The sequence below is a fragment of the Myotis yumanensis genome, unplaced genomic scaffold (genome assembly GCF_028538775.1).
Source record: "Myotis yumanensis isolate MYYU_CA2020_CCGP unplaced genomic scaffold, mMyoYum1.0.hap1 SCAF_6, whole genome shotgun sequence".
Lineage (NCBI taxonomy): Eukaryota > Metazoa > Chordata > Mammalia > Chiroptera > Vespertilionidae > Myotis > Myotis yumanensis.
This window is the reverse complement of record NW_027223757.1, coordinates 81,982,641-82,000,043: the sequence shown is the minus strand read 5'-3', so window position 1 is coordinate 82,000,043 and position 17,403 is coordinate 81,982,641. Positions and strand designations below refer to the sequence as shown.

Sequence of the window (17,403 nt, the reverse complement as noted above, 5' to 3'; positions counted from 1 at the left end):
GCGGTTGGGAGCTTTTAGTCATCTGCCAGCCAGAAAACAGCCCTCAGCCCCTCACCCAGACTAGCCAGGCATCCCAGTGGGGACCCCCACCCTGATCCAGGACACCCTTCAGGGCAAACCAGCCAGCCCCTACCCATGCACCAGGCCTCTATCCTATATAGTAAAAGGGTAATATGCCTCCCGGCACCAGGATCAGTGTGACAGGGGGCTGCGCCCAAACCCCCTGATCGCCCTGCGGCTCTGTGTGTGACAGGGGGCAGGGCCACAACCTCCCTATCTGCCCTGCTCTGTTCGTGACAGGGGGTGGTGCCCCAACCCCCTGATCATCCCTGCTCTGTGCCTGATAGCGGGGAGCTCCCCAATCCCCTGATTGCCCTGCGGCTCTGTATTTGACAGGGTGCAGCACACCAACCCCCTGATCGGCCCTGCTCTGTGTGTGACAGGGTGCGGCGCCCAAACCCCCCCACCCCCACGGGCCCTGCTCTGTGTGTGACAGGGTAGAGCTATAACTTCTCCATCGGCCCTGCCCCGAGTGTGACAGTGGCGGCGCCCCAACCCCCTGATCCGCCCTGCTCTGTGTGTGACAGGGGGCGGTGGCCCAACTCCCCTATCGGCCCTGCTCTGTGAGTGACAGGGGGGAGCTCCTCAACCCCCTGATCAACCCTGCTCTGTGCGTGACAGGGAGGAGCTCCCCAACCCCCTGTTTGGCCCTGCTCTGTGAGTGACAGGGGGCAGCGCCCCAACCCCCTGATCGGCCCTGCTCTGTGCGTGACAGGGGGTGGCGCCACAACCTCCCCATCGACCCTGCCTTGAGTGTGACAGGGGGCGGTGCCCCAACCCCCCAATCGGCCCTACCCTGAGCGTGACTGAAGGTGGCATCGCAATCTCCCGATCCGCCCTGCTCTGTGCATGACGGGGTGGCGCCCCAACTCCCCAATTGGCCCTGCTCTGAGCCCGACCAGGGGCTGCACCTAGGGATTGGGCCTGCCCTCTGCCACCCGGGAGCAGGCCTAAGCCAGCAGGTCGTTATCTCCTGAGGGGTCCCAGACTGCGAGAGGGCACAGGCCGGGCTGGGGGACCCCCCTCCCCCCGCCCCCCGAGTGCACAAATTTTTGTGCACTGGGCCTCTAGTCTATATATATATAAAAACCTAAGCGACCATTACGACCAAACGACCATTACGACCAGTTGCTATGATGTGCACTGACCACCAGGGGGCAGACACTCAACTCAGGAGCTGCCCCCTGATGGTCAGTGCTCTCCTACAGCCAGCCTCCCATGCCAGCCAACCTCCTGTGGTCCCTCCCCTGACTAAGGCTCTGGGCACCAGAGAATCTGGGCCCGGGAAGCTTGTAGGAGGAGAGCAACCCTAATGCTGATCAAGACAGAGTAGCAGCTCAGAGGGGCAGAAGGGGCAAGGCAGCAGCCTAACTGCAAAGATGTAAAGTAAGCACCACCACCATCTTATCTCTGCCACTGCACCGCATGTGCCACTTGCCCTTCTACCCCCGTCAGCCACTTCTAGCTTGGTCCACACTTTTCCGGGCTCCCAAGTGCTGAATGGCTAATGCTCCTACGGCAGTCTGCCACCACAGGCTGAAGTCAGCTACCTATCATGCTTGGGGGCAGAGCCCCAAGAAATGTGTGGCTGAGGTAGGAGAAACCATCTGTCTGTCTGTCTGTCAGCAACTCTGCCCCAGGGAGAGTGAGGCAGCCCTAGGGCGGGCAGGGAAGTAGAGCTGTATTTCCAACTCAGAGCATAGCTGATTTCAGGCCGTTTTGGGGCACTCTGTCTGTGATCTTTGACTGCCACTACCTCAGCACATCTACACAACTAGATCAGGGCCTGCTGGCCAACCTCCTGCAGTTCCTCCCCACGACCGGCAGGCCCAGATCGCCCCCACCCCCCCTCCCGTGCACAAATTCATGCACCAGACCTCTAGTATAAAATAAAAAGTGAAAATTCTTCTTAACCACTTCATCTAACACTTGCCTCAAGACACACATTCTCAAGTCTCGCTTATCTAGCTCAAGGTAATCTTACCACCAAGATCATTGGTACATACTATCCGGCAAAATAGCTGTCAAAACAGTTGCTATGGACCTATGATTGCTATATGCCTCCAGTTCTTCTGGCTATTTTCAGTTTAATGTTCTATCAACGTGAGGGCTTAGCCTAGGACTGCTCATAAGGATGACAATTCAAGGTAGGAGGGGTAGCAATGTGGGTTTCACCAAGAGCTGTGGCAGTAGAAATAATCCTGAGGGCTCAGGTATGAAGAGACCTTATTCAAGCCTGGTATGTCTAAGACCACAGCATGACTTGTCTGGTCTCCCACCTCTCTTCCCTTCTTTTAACATAAACGGGCCCTTGAACACCTCCTTTCTCATTCTCTAGGACCAAAGCTGGCCCTAAGAAGGGGGACCGAATAAGCTCTTTCCCAGCACTCTGTAACTCAGCATCAAGCCAACCTTGCTTCTTTGTCTGACCTTGTTGCTGGTTTTTACAGTGTCCTCAATCCTGATTTTCTACCCTAGATCTAATCAGTGGGTCCATGCTATGTCACTTTCTTGGAAACATGCCTACCACATCAGATCCCCTTAATTTGGTGGGCTGTCTTCTGCTCTTTAATCTCAGCGCAAGAATGAAGCCTGACGGTCCATATCCGATTTCCCCAGTATAGGATTCTATGTGCCAGAATGTACTTCCTCCTAGCATCCACACCTCGGCCTATCCCTCACCATTGCAAATGGGCCCCATTATCCCTAAGATATGGCAGGTCACACAAGCGGGAGAGAAATAGAAGGCAAAGTCCTATTAGAAGGCTGTCAGGTACCTGGGCTACATTAATTGACAACTGAAGCAGGAGTGGCAGGGAAGCATGGTTCAGAATATTTTAGAGCTGGGGAAGGAGCTTAGGTTACTGGTAACTTCTCAGCTACCTCTGCACGTGCTCTACGGCCATGGAGCTCCAGCCACAGAGGTGGTGCCCGCTGACCAGCAATGTTGCTGGTGGTATTTTTCTTCTTCAACCACCTGACTCCTGTGGTCCACTGCAGGACAGTGGAACATGCTATGCTAGGACCATTGTGAGATATCAGTTGGAAAGCAACTTCAGAGTGCTTCCATCCTAAACTTTGTCTTAAGGTGAAGAATACATCCTGATAGGGAATAAAACAAAGAAACCTGCCTTTTGCTGTCCTGGGATGCCTAAACACTGATGAGGATCCCACAAACGCCCACTCTCTGGACCACAATGTTAGATGCAATTGACCTATTGCTTAAAGTCAGAAGTAGTTATGAGGATATGAAGGGAGGAGAAAGAGCTCAGGACTTGCAACGAGAGCTCAGGTGGAGGTTCCAGGTCTGACAGTAAGGAGCTGTGATCTTGGCCTTCAGCCTCCTTACCTGGCCAGCAGGTGGGATGGGTTCACATACCTTCCAAGGTACTTTCCAGCTTTCACATTTGATGAGTCTGTTTTTCTCCATGGCTGAAACAAGAGAAACCATTAAGGTTCATTCTTTCTTTTTTCCTTTTATTAAAAAAATATATTTTATTGATTTTCCACAGAGAGGAAGGGAGAGAGATAGAGAGTTAGAAACATCGATGAGAGAGAAACATTGATCAGCTGCCTCCTGCACATCCCCCACTGGGGACGTGCCTGCAACCCAGGTACATGCCCTTGACCGGAATAGAACCTGGGACCTTTCAGTCCGCAGGCCGACGCTCTATCCACTGAGCCAAACCGGTTTCGGCAAAGGTTCATTCTTACCCGAGCCATTCCACGATGTTCTTAAGACCAGGAAGTGGATGATTTATAAGTTTAATCAAGATGATGCACCTGACCACCACTTCCAAGGCATGTGCTTGGTGATATTCTCCTACTTGGGTTTGACAGATAACTAGCTTACAAGGTCTTTGCAGAAGCATACTCTTGACTATTCTTCCTCCCTGGTTAGCACAGAGTTACACACACAATAGGCCCTCAATAATGTATTGAGTGAAAAGATTTTGACTGAAACATCCTCTTTCCCACCATAGAACAATGAAAAGCCCTGTGGGAAGCTTTGGGGGGTGTGAAATGTGTTTTTTAGAAGAGAAAGTCTCTGTGCTCACTAATTGCCCGGGGTCCACACACTCACACCTGCCAACCTGCTCAGTGAAGAGCTCCAGACACATGAATCTGTTCAGATGGAAGGAACTTGGGTTACGAGTTACAAGCCTGCTCCTGTGCTTAGAAAGTTTCTGAAGTACCATATGCAGATGTGCCTCAGAAAGCCAAAGGAAGGAGCACACTGCAATCTGACAGCTTTCTAATGTCCTCTGGAAAGGAATGGCTGTTTCACATTTGCTGTTTAGAACTAAGCAGGCAATTAAAGCTTCTTACATATAAATGGCAGGGTTGAGTTCAATAAAAAGTACCTTGTTGTTTCTAACTTTCTTTGGTCATTCATAAACTTAAATAGCCTTAGATATATTCATTTCATACATTAAATACAACTCTTCAGGAAGAAATATTTTTAGGTTCATTCCAGGTGCATTCCAGACATATTGAGAAATCAAAACAATGTGGGGAGGGGGAGGGGGTGACAGGTGAGTTAATAGAAGGATAAACTCACATCCTAGATTATTTTAATGTTTTCTGCTTCTTTATTTGCAAATGACTTCAGCCATTTTCAAATTATGGGCTGAAGAAAAGGGGACTAATAAAAGACACACCACAGAGCTCAAAGTGTAGTTGAATTTCTTTTGGAAAAATTTTCAAATTGATTTGAGAGAGAGAGAGAGGAAGGGAAAGAACCAACGATTTGTTGTTCCACTTATTTATGCATTTATTGGTTGATTCTTATATGTCCCCTGATCTGGGATTGAACCGACAACCTTGGTGTATCAAGGATGATGCTCTACCCAACTGAGCTACCCAGTCAGGGCTCAAGTGCTGTTTCAAAATGTATTTATATGTAACTTCACCTTATTCCAGAAAGCACGTAAGGTGGCATAATATAATCTAAAAGTAAAAATCAGAGAAAGAATCAAGGTTGGTACAAACTCCAACAAAGAATGCCATGTAAAGGATCAGTAATGTTCTCCACCTTTCCCTTGTGGGGAGGCACTTATTCAAATATAGCATGAAATACTCACATGAGTTAAAAAATGTATCTCATTCTGACTGGCTCAATACTTTCTCAAAGTATTCTCTCATTTAAGCAGGCTCTATGTGATGAAATAAGATAACCATCTACCTAGGGTGCCTTAAATGTCATTCTTTCTGAAAAGAACATGAATTAGTATAAATTTTACCTCTATAATATTAAGTGTTTACAAAATTGCAGTTTTCAAAACATTGAAAATTATTAACTATCGTATGGACCGCACTAACCAAGAGGATTTCTATTTAAGCAGAGGTTCAATTAGTACAGGGAGTGGGATAAGCAAAGCTTGTGTGGAGGGTGATTCGGGCCACAGGAATTGGACAGACTTTCTGAGGCAGGAATGAGCTTCATGTCTCTGAGAAGTAGAGGCTGGTTTGTTCAGAATCTTGTGTGCATGGCAGTGAGTTGGAAGGAACTGAGGTCCATGAAACCTGGGGGTCAGGTGATATGGTCACCGTCAGTAACTGAAAGGAGCCTGACTTAATTCTGAGTATGATGAGAAACCATGAGTGAGGTCTGAACAGGGGAGCCACAGGAAATGAGTTTCTAACTGAAAAGCTCTGTCTGGCTGCTGAGGAAGACTGGAGATTAAGGGGCAGGAAGGGAAGCAAGGAGCTCAGGAGGTGGGTATAGCAGGGTCCAGGGAAGAGGAGCAGGTGGCTTGCAATAGCTGGAGGTGATAAGAAACAAATTGTGTTGCCCTAACCGGTTTGGCTCAGTGGATAGAGCGTTAGCCTGTGGACTCAAGGGTCCCAGATTCGATTCTGGTCAAGGCATGTACCTTGGTTGCAGGCACATCCCCAGTAGGGAGTGTGCAGGAGGCAGCTGATCGATGTTCCTCTCTCATTGATGCTTCTAACTCTCTATCCCTCTCCCTTCTTCTCTGTAAAAAATCAATAAAATATATTTTTAAAAAAAAGGAACAAACAAATTGTGGGAAGCTTTGCAAGTAGGTGATGTCGGGAGTCAGGTTGTGGTATTATGAAGCCAGGGTTTTTAATCACAAATGTCAGTCACTCAGGCAGGTGGATGATGTTATCAAGCAGTCATGTGACATTGGCCAGAAAGTGTAAGACACTGCTCAACAAGTGGGGCACACCTTTAAGCAGGTAAATACTGGCATGTGGACCACCCACCTCTTTTAGTAGGTTGTGTTATGGGCTGAATTGTGTTCCTCTCAAATTCATATGTTGAAATCCTAACCCCCAGTAACTCAGGATGTGAATGTATTTGGAGATCCAGCCTTTAAAGAGGTAAGGAAGGTAAAATGAGGTCTAATGGGTGTGCCTAATAGACTATGACTGGTATCTTTACAAGAGGAGATTAGGACACAGATAGGCACAGGAGGAAGAAACACAGAGAAAAGACGACCACCTACAAGTCAACAGAGAGGTCCTCAGAAGAAACTAGCCCAGCTGACACCTTGAACTTGGACTTCTGGCCTTCAGAATTGTGAGAAAATACATCTCTGTGGTTTAAGCCACCCAGTCAGTGGCGCTTTGTTATGACAGCCCTAACAAATGAATACAGTCAGGTAACTTCCTTGAATCTCTGGAAGGTCCTGTAGGAGTTTTACATGTAAGCAGGGCTGCATATATGGAAGACATGGCAGAAGAATATGAAGTTCATGAGTTCCTAGGGGGAGTCTGCAAATTATTAGATAACCCTGGCAAAAATCCAAGGTGATAACAAAACAGCTCGTTGTCACAAGAATATCTGCAGATGAATTACATGCAGAAAAGAATGAGAAGATATGGGATTTAGTGGAGTAGCTTGGTAACTCCATTGAGTCCCTGGATACTGGACCATAGCAGGTGACCCTTGAGCACAGTTGGGCCTGTGTTTGAGAAGCTTGTGAAGGTGGTTGGAAACCATGGTGGTGGCATGTGGGGAGCTGAGCCTAAGTGGCCTGGGTGGAGTCAGTAATGATACTACTGTCATCTAAAGCTGCAATGGTAAGATGACTTCCAGGAAAGGGCCAGAATTGACCTCCTTTTCCACTGAGGTGGTACCTTAGAGCTGAGTGTGGAATCCAACGTTCTCTTCTTACCAAATATTTTGTTTTTACCATATTTCTTGCTACCTAACCTGTTTCTGGGTTTGTAGAATCTGTTAGGACCCAAACCAGGTCTGGACAGGCAACTGCTCCAAAATGTGTACTCTCGCCTAGACATATACTTTTGTAATGATCATTTTTCTCTTTCTTTTTTTAACAGTTGAGTTTCACTATAAAAGTTACCTTTATTAAAATTTCCCATTTTGTTTGTTTGTATGATTTTAACTCCAGGAAGCATTAACACAATAAAATTACTGCCAACTAATTTTGTATTCCTTCTAGAAAAATGACTCTAGGAAACAGAAGCAGCTTTCTGTTTACCTCTAAAAAACCATGCCAATGGAACAAATATATCTTTTAGGTTTAATGGATGTCAGAAAACATCACAATACTGAGGGCTCCTGTACCTGCAGCAAGGATATGTGAGTACAGTGGGGCCTTTACTTAGGAGTTTAATTCGTTCCGTGATGGAGCTTGTAACTCAAATTACTTGTATGTCAAATCAAAAAGTGAACGAGTGAGACACGTGATGCTGGGCTGATGTTGTGGTGTTCACTGTGACATTCGCTGCGCCAACTAGCGGTGGGGTATCTGAAGCTGGCTCGTAACCCGAATTTTAGCTCGCAACTCAAAGCAAAAACTCGGCCAAGAGACTGCTCGTATCTCGAAAAACTCGTTAGTCGGGACACTCGTAAGTCAAGGCCCCACTGTATGTCTAACAAAACCAATTACATAACTGACCCAGATGACTTAGTTAAATAAGGCAGATTGCATTCATGACGCATCTGAAATAGAAAAAGGCTCAGCCAGATTTGCTCATGGAAAGGAGACAGGTATCTTTAGGAATGAAAATTAGCCTAGAATAATCTAAGGCAGCTCAAAGCAAAAATGAAGGTATAAGGAAATCCTGGCTATAATTATAAAAATCCATGGTGTGCCCAGCCGGCGTGGCTCAGTGATTCAGTGTTGACCTATGAAACAGGAGGTCACGGTTTGATTCCCAGTCAGGGCACATGCCCAGGTTGTGGGCTCCGTCTCCAGTGTGAGCTGTGCAGGAGGCAGCCGATCAATGATTCTCATCATTGATGTTTCTATCTCTCTCTCCCTCTTCCTTCCTTTCTAAAATCATATTTCCTGTCAGATCAGCAAAAAATATATTTGTTGGTGTGCTGCAGAATTTTGTAATTAGTTTATGTGCCATGAGATGAAAAAGGTTGAACATTGCTGTCCTAAAGGAGTTATACTTATTCTGAGGATTTCAAGTAGAACCCTAGGGGGGATTTATGGGTAAAGAGAATTCCTTAAATCATACTGTTAGCAAGAATGTTTATTAAATTCTACATACATTTTTTGTAGTGCCATAGTCTAAAAGAGATATGACCATCTTTGTAAGGAAATCTATAGAATGATCAAACAATTAGAAATACCAAATAATAAAAAATAAAATGTAAAGTAGTTAAACTCATTTAAGTTCAGAGATGATCTACTTTAGCAAGAGTCTTTATATTTGAGAAGGGTATCATCTTACTCCAGAAATTTTAAAATGTATATATTTTTTTCACATTTTAACACCTCTGAAAGCAGAATGGATCTTAAGCTGATTGGCTACTATTTTTATGGCTACTATTTAATGGATGTCAGAAAACATCACAATACTGAGGGCTCCTGTACCTGGAGCAAGGATATGTGAGTACAGTGGGGCTCACTAAAACAATAGAGCTTCTTAACATAGTGCTTGGATTCAATGAAATACTGAAATGAGCCCAGCCAGCATGACTCAGTGGTTGAGCATCAACCTATGAACCAGGAGGTCGAAGTTCGATTCCTGGTCAGGTTATATGCCCAGGTTGTGGGGTGTGCAGGAGGCAGCCAATTGATGATCCTTTCTTATCATTGATGTTTCTATCTCTCCCCTCTCTCACTTCCTCTGTAAATCAATAAAAATATATATTTTTAAAAAAGAAATACTGAAATGAAGCACAGACCACGACATTTTCCTCCAACTCTACTGACACTTAACAAGTGATCCAGGTGTACCCTCTTGCCTCTCTCATCGCCACAAGCCTGATCACACTTGGAGCTCCAGCCACCAATCCATTCCACTGGCGGCAGCATGTCCTGCTCACCCAGCCTGCGGGGATCTCTGTCTTCTCGTCTGAGGCACTACCTTCTCTGTTTCTCTTCCTTAGCATTTCTGTTGCTGCCTCGTTGACAATTAATTTTTGCAGTACATTTTTACCTTAGAAGATCTTCAGACCCTACAACTAGATGGTATATACCTGGAACACAGAAAATTTGACTCTGTTGTTGTTGTTTTTTCCCCAGGGCCTAACATAGAGCTCCTACCTTGCAATATTTAACAAATATTGAGGATGTTGGCACTTAAGTGCGGTGACTCTATGCTTTGTCTTCTAAACCAGGACATTTTGTAGAATGAATATTCATGTAGGAAATGGGGAAAAATTGGGACTATCCTGGGCAAATGTGGTTACTCTACGTATACATCTTTCTCTCTTACCAGATTGTAAACTATTTTAAAAAAGATTTTTTTTTGAGAGAGAGAAAGAGAGGAAGGGAGAGAGAGAAACATCGATGTGAGCATGAAACATCGATATGTTGCTTTCTGCATGCCTCCTACCAGGGATTGAGCCTCAAACTCGGGCATGTGCCCTGACCAGGAATCTAACTGGTGACCTTTCAGTGCATGGGATGATGCTCGGCCAATTGAGCCACACCAGCCAGGGCTAGATTGTAAACTTTTTTATAGCAGGGGAAATACTATATTTCCACAATGCAAATACCGCAATGCTTGCAACTTCATTACCTAATACATTTAGTACAACTACTTCCCTGTCTACAAAACAATATGATTTTAAATAACCTATCCAGCCTCAATACTAATGACTCCCCTAATATATTTATTATTATTTATATATTTATTATTAATATCATTATTTTCCAGACACATAAAATTATTTTTAAGGACTAACACACTTTTCTTATCCTGGTGCCCGTGCCAATGTTATTCCCTCAGCCAAACATTAATGGCCTCCCGAAGATGTCTATACCCTAATGCCCAGAATGTATGACTATGCTACTTTGCATAATAAAAGGATCCATTCAGATATGATTAAGGTGAGGATCTTGAGAGGGAGATATTATCCTGGGTAATCTGGTTGGGCCCCATGTAATCACAAGATTCTCTTGCCGTGGAAACCGTGTTCTTTCATGGGATCTCAAGGAAAGAATTCCAGGGACCTAGGTACAGGAGGCTGTGGTGTGGTAAGATTTATTTGTAGTGTCAGATGCAATTTCAAAGGAGTGTGCTTGGGTTCCCAATGCCCCATCACTGTCTGTGGAAAAAAGTACAATCTTGCCTTCATCAGGCCCAGAAATAGGCCAATGTTCAGCAATTCTGTGCCATATTAGTCCTTTGGAGTATGTGTAGTGTCAGTCCCAGAGGCACTTTGAGGGGACGGAGTGAATTTTTGTACCTTTTGAATAATTGAGCACATTGCCTTCCAGATAGGAAAGCCTCAAAAGAATGTATACTGTTTTTCACACAACTTTATTAAATACTTGAAAAAATTTCTTTAGAATAAAGAACGTCTAACACTAGTTTGCCATGGACATTACAGAATCATTTTTAAAAGAAGCATTTAAAAATCGTTTATGATCATATTTAAGTGTAATCTTGCTGAAAATGTAGAGGGTGAAAAGTTTTAGTTAAATACTAGTACACTTTCAAAATCACTAAAGTACTATGATTCCTAAGGTCCTCTTCTTTTTATATTTGAGTTAAAAGCTGTATTATGTTTTTTACATTAACACCTAACATATATTAAAAATGAAACTTAAAATACTCTCCCAGTGATTTGAAATTCAGTTTGCTAGTTTCAGTTTCGTTGTTTAGGCAGAGCTGAGCAGTGGACAGGAGTTGTTTTTCTGAGAAGTGGACAGGAATTGGGCAGGGTGTGGCGCTTGCTCTGAAAATTATTCCCGTAACTTTTAACTTCTGACCCACTCCTGTCAGTATAATTGGGAGTTTAAAAGAGAAATAATTTCATAAAGAGCTGTCTTTGATTTTGAAAACAGGATGAAAACTGAAAAATAGTTTATGCTAATGAATAAATGCTAAATCTTGAGTCTAGATCACTGGGGGGGGCGGGGGGGGGGTGGAGGGGCAGTGGGAGGGGGGACTGCTTCTAACATGTTGCTTCCAAACCTGACATTGGCTAATGGAGGCAAAAACTCTAGTTGTACTTTGTTTTTGTACATTTAGCCAAGTCCATTAGCTCTGGGACAAAACATTCACTTACAAATGATGGGTTTAGACTATTGCTCCTAATTCATTTCAATCTCTAACACAAAAGAACCTAACACAGTTAACAGCTGGGTGGAGACTTAGAAAGAACCAGTCCTTGGTGGTGACACTGTTAGTTGCTAATTTAACTAGTCCTGAAGCCTGCCCTACCTCTGGAGGTCTTGTTTAACAAGATTCTAAAATCCTTCTTATTGAAGCCCATCTGAAACAGGTTTTCATTTGTGGTTGAAGTGGTAAATATTTGGAGGATAACAGAAGCTCGGTGCTGAAAGATCCTTAGGAATCATTTTGTCCCTCTGTTTCCAACCACATTGTCTGTAAGGAGACCATACTGCATAGGACTCCCTGATCTGACCCAGTCATTCGGGCAGTGGCAGTGGCAGTGGCTCAAGGGAACCTTTCTCTCCTGACGCCCATCCAGCTGCTGTCTCCACTACACGTCTGATCAATACGGCAGTCAATCCTGTCTACTCCTTAAACCATCATGCACCCAGTGAAACAGGTGCATGCCCCAAGTGCCCGAATATTTTCTTCACTAAATTAGACAATATGTAATTTTCCCTAGAACTCAGCTTGTTACAGGTACAAGGTTCCTTGTGCCAGACTAGCTCAAGAATATGAGAGAATTAGTTCTCAAATCCATCTTATTATGAGAGCGCAAAATTCAGTCTTATAGATCAAGGGAAGGGAGTTTGGATGAGGTAAAGAGGTGGGTGGGGACTGTAAACAGTCAGGCTCCAAAAAGGGGTCCAAGTGATTTGGGTTGTTTTCCTGAGCAGGATGCAAGGGTGATTTCTTTCCTGGGTCCTTGTGCAGATGGATTTGAAGAATGAAGTCACGAACAAAAGGTGATAGGTGAAAAGGGTGGAAATTTATTGGAAGCAAATACAAACTCCCATGTAGGGAGGGAGCCCCAAGGTGGTAACCCACTCAGCTCTTTTTTGCTAAGGTTTATAAATGCTGTAGTTCCTTGTCTCTTTATACCCCCTTCTAATTGGACCCCTTCCCCGTTATCCTATACTCTTCTAATTGGTCACTCATTTTGCAGAATACAGTGGGGCCTTGACTTAAGAGTTTAATTCGTTTGGAGACCGAGCTCGTTAAGGAGTTCATTAACTCAAATTACTCTATCAACTCAATGCAAAAAATGGGCAGAGAGACAGCTGGTATCTCAAAAAACTCGTTAGTCGGGACACTCGTAAGTCAAGGCCCACTGTATCAGCTTCAGAGCCCAAACCCACGAGTCCAGCCCCCCTCACTCCCTCCCACCCCCGCTTTCCCTCCCCCTTATCTTGTAACATTTCTCTATCTCCCGTGAAAATCTGTTTTCCTCTTTCTGCCATTTGTAGACATTTCTCTGTCATCTGTGAAAGTTGGTTTCCTTTTCCCCCATATACTCTGTGGCTTTTACTTATCTTCCATTAGTGTATGTCTTCATCTCCCCTTATCCTGTGGCACCTTTTTTATTCTCTGTGAATGCATGCCATCTGATGGCTCCAAGCCCTCACCTATACATTCCTCCCCCATAGACCCTCTTTATTCTTAAAACTTCCTAAACCTGCCTATTTTATCCCTAAAATTCCTTTCACAAGGAAGAGTGCAAAATTTCTAAAATCCTTTGTTCCAGGTTTCCCCCATTCCCATTTGAGTCTGGTTCTGGAGTCATTACTTGTGTGTATCTCACCCGACCCCCACACCCCCATCCCTGTTTGCTGACTAAGGGGCTGCTCAGGCTAGGCCTCTAGCAGATTTCCTCTAGTTAATTAGCATATCTATAGCAGGAAGTTATTAGCCTGAAGGCCTTCAGAGAGAGAAAGCATCTCACTCTGTTACAAGCCTTCCTCTGATCACTGTTCAGGTTGGGGAACATTTCATAATGATAATAATCACTAATTAATATTTACCAAGTCAGACACGGGGCTGAGTACTTTACTTGCTTTATCCCATTTCATTTACTTGACAAGAACCCAAGAGGTTGATACTGTAAGAGGGCCCATTTTTCAGATGAGAAATAGAGGCTCAAATGGGTCGAGATACTGACCCAAGATTGCTCAGCTACTGAGTGGCAGAGTAAATATTCAAACTCAGGTGTGGCAGATGCTAGAGACCGAACCACGTGGCCTCTGCCAGGCCTTCCAGCTCTGACAGCCTGGGAATCAAGGTGCTCCAAATCAGCAATGCCCAGGCCAGCCTTGAGGTTTGACACTAAATTAACTTATAAAGGTACAATAATCAAGAGAATATATCTAGCCCCACACTGTCCCTGCAGCTGCCTCCAGACACTGGGGTCTTGGTGATGGTTATACACTAAAGACCCATGGGGCCAACCTCAGAACCTGAAGGATCTTCTGGCTGGTTTAATAATCAGTCAGGAGATAAATTAGCAAGAGAAGATAATAAAAATTTAATACATACATATGTATGGGAACCCCGCATACATGATTGGTTCAGAGACCCCCACATGTACTAGAGGTTCAGAGACAGAAAGGAGGACTGAGGTATGTAAGACATTCTGAGCTAGGGATGAGATAATGCACCTTGGGGATTGCAAAGAGTCATTGCAGTAGAGCAGATGTTTAATAAATCAAAGTTTATCCGGCTATAAAGGTGGGTTGAAAAGGTTATTACTGATAATGTCTTATTGGGCAAGGACCTTTAGGCAGTTAAGGGGGGCGGCGGGGTTGGGGGGAGGAGGCAGAAGTTTCTCCTGAGTCTGGCAGCTAAAGTTGCCTTTAGCTCAATAGCTCAAAACAATCTGCATACCACACAGGCATATTTGGGTGACTCTTCTGGACCCCCACAATTTCTTTTCTTTTCTTTTTTTTTTTACTTTATTCACTCATCACACTGCTATCAAACATCTTTGATGTGCCAGACATGTGGGTTAACAAAGAATTCTATGTTTAAGGATCTGTCATTGAGTAGGTTACAGTTGATTGAGAAAGTCAGATCCTTAAACATATAATTCCAGCACAACATGTTAAGTACAAAGGTGGGAGCTATGTACCAATTAAAATGGAAACAGAGAGGATGAAATGACTAGCTTTGCCTGGGGTTGCTGAGAAAGATTTTACTGAAGAGGAAATTTTTTATTAGTGTCTTTAAAGCTAAATAGCCACTCATTAGTTAAAGAATAACAGGCAGATCAATCCAGAGAAAGGAGAGAACACATGGAAAGGCCTGGAGTCATGCCAGTGCAAGGTATGGACTAGCTATGATGATGTAGGTGAACTGGAAATAGAGTGGCTGTCTAGGCTGAAGATTTTAGAGAATCGGGCACCATTTGGAAGAATATCAGGGCTAAAAGATCCTAAGGACAAGGAAGAACAGGTTGGTGGCTATTCCAGCCATCTAAGCAAGAAAGTTGATGAATCAACTAAAGCATTGAGAGAAATGAATGGATTTGAGAAATATTGAGGAGCATGAAGCAACAGAACTTAGTGACTGCTTAACGCTGGGAGAAAGGAGTGATTAGGTGACAGGAGGACCCCCACAATTTCTAAAGTCCACTATTGCAGGTTAATAATCCAGGTATGGTATGCAGTCAGACAGACATGAGCACAGCAAGGACAATGGGCCAGGTACAGAAGGTCACCAAACTGGAAAGTCTTGGCAACAGGCAAACAAGGACCTGGCCCCTCCTCCCCTAGCATATCACTGCTCATGTGGCTTGGACCCCCCTGACCTTTCCTCCCTAAAGATATATCTGGACCTCCATTGTATTTCAACTCCAGGCCCAGAAAAGCAGCAAAACCAGGTAAGTGATGCCATGGCAGCCTCAGGACTAGCTGCCTTGAGTCATGATAGCCTTCCCTGGTGCTAACCAATCAGCAGAGACCAGGACCGTGAAAGAGCACACTTGAAAAACTGATGAATATTCTGCTGAAACACTCCATGAAATTTGCCCTAAGATTCCTGCCTGCAAGAGAGAGATAAAAACCCTCAAGACAAAGGACCCAGCACTCCCTCTTCCTCTGGAGAGCATGCCTGCACCTTCCCCTTCCCTCTCTTCTTCCCCCACAGGCATGCATCTCCTAAACTCTAAGGAACCCCTACAAGACTTGCAACCAGGGGAGCAATGGGTAGCAGCAGCCTGTCCCAGGCTAACCCTCTAAACCTGTCTGCAAGGCCCCTTTTACTCTGACTTCCCAGTGAGCCAAAGCAGCCCAGCCTAAGCTATCCTGCTGCTTCTTCTCTGCTAAGCCATTCTTTGTTTCACTGTCCCAGCTTTAATAAAGGTACCCACCCTCATAGTCACCTGGACTAATGTGAAACTTTTCTGCACAAAGTCAAGAACCCACACACTACCAGCTAGCCCCAGGAAGATCCGCTTAGGGCCAGGTCTGATCACATGGGATAAATGATTTTCAATACTAGAAGGCAGAGCCCCTTAAACCAGTGATGGCGAACCTATGACACGCGTGTCAGAGGTGACACGCGAACTCATTTTTTTGGTTGATTTTTCTTTGTTAAATGGCATTTAAATATATAAAATAAATATCAAAAATATAAATCTTTGTTTTACTCTGGTTGCAAATATCAAAAAATTTCTATATGTGACACGGCACCAGAGTTAAGTTAGGGTTTTTCAAAATGCTGACACGCCGAGCTCAAAAGGTTTGCCATCACTGCCTTAAACTGTTCCATTAAATTCAACAATCATTTAGTAAGCATTTTTTCTATGCCAGTTTCTGTGTTGGGCACTGCAGCAACAAAAGATCCTATCTGCTCTTTGCCAACCGTGCCTGGGTAACCCAAGTGTTAATAAATCTACGGTACTTCTGTTGCAGAAGACCAAAGAAAACCAAGCGACACTTTAAAGAAGTGGAGGGACACTGTTTAATTACACTAGCGGACTCAGGAAATAGCTATCCAAATCTGAGTACCAAAACATGCAGGGGCCTTCATTTTATATCTCCCTGTGGTCTTTGTCACGCAAATATGGATTATGCTTCCAGTCCTTTTCGAGGGCTTTGCAAGAAGACCCTCAGGTGTTGGGGGTCTCCAGGCCATATCTGATGGTTTGGCCTGACACCAGCGTTAATAACCCTCCCTCCAGGGGCAGTGAGCTGTTCACAGTTTTATGGCCTCTGTAACAGGTTCTGCAATTTCTGGGAAGGAGGTAATGACTTAATCATAGGTTAGCTTGCTGGCATGGATTCCAATTGCTAGTCCCCCAAAATATCAGGGTTACATTTGAATTAGTCCTTTTTAGCCTTCTCACTTCTGCTTGGTAATATCTGTTTCTTCTAGTAAGCCTCAAGTTACATGGACTGTTTGAGCTTCCAATTGCAGGGATGAGCACAATCCCTCATGATGCCTCTGTCTAAAGAAGTGCCCATTTCTTCGCTGGTATCGATGACCAATTCCCTACTGCAAGGACCATGTTTCTGCATTTCCTGTAACTTGACTGGTAAACTGCCTACTATTCAACTTCCTGTAAAGGTGCTCACCTGTATATTAAGATAGATATTGCTACGGTAGCACTTACATTGTATTTATCTCCGCTCACCGGGACTGGCTGATGCTGCTTTAGATTTGTCCGAGGCCCTGGTGCAGCCCAAGTCGTTTTTTTCCTGGGGACACCTAAGCCCCAGGGTTTCCTAGGGGCAAAGTGGGAGTGGCATTAGGCGTGGCCTCGGCCATGGCCAGGGCTCCCTTCGTTTCAGGTCCTCTGAAGGGCACGCAGCCCTACGATGGTACAAAAAAGCCCTGGCGGCCGAGAGGAACACACCTCCGCTCCCGGGTCCCGTCCCACTCCACCGGAGCAGCTGTCGCAGGTGGTACCGGAGTCTAACCAATCGGAAAGGGGGTTACACTGACGGCGGCTCCGGCATCCAATCGGAGGGCAGGACTCAGACTCCCTCG

At 44.9% G+C, this 17,403-nt stretch overlaps 1 protein-coding gene across 2 annotated transcripts in view; it reads right to left on the bottom strand.

Moving 5' to 3' along the window:
- Nucleotides 1-17,116, bottom strand: part of CLIC5 (chloride intracellular channel 5) — a 188,881-nt gene extending 171,765 nt beyond the window's left edge. The window contains exons 1-2 of one of the 2 annotated variants that reach the window (XM_070418484.1): nucleotides 17,027-17,116; nucleotides 3,440-3,492 (exon numbers count right to left, since the gene is read on the bottom strand). In XM_070418484.1, coding sequence (XP_070274585.1) covers nucleotides 3,440-3,490 — 51 coding nt within the window. In that variant the 5' untranslated portion in view covers nucleotides 3,491-3,492; nucleotides 17,027-17,116. The other variant, XM_070418482.1, reaches the window with a different exon arrangement.
- Between the last annotated feature and the right edge of the window lie 287 nt (nucleotides 17,117-17,403).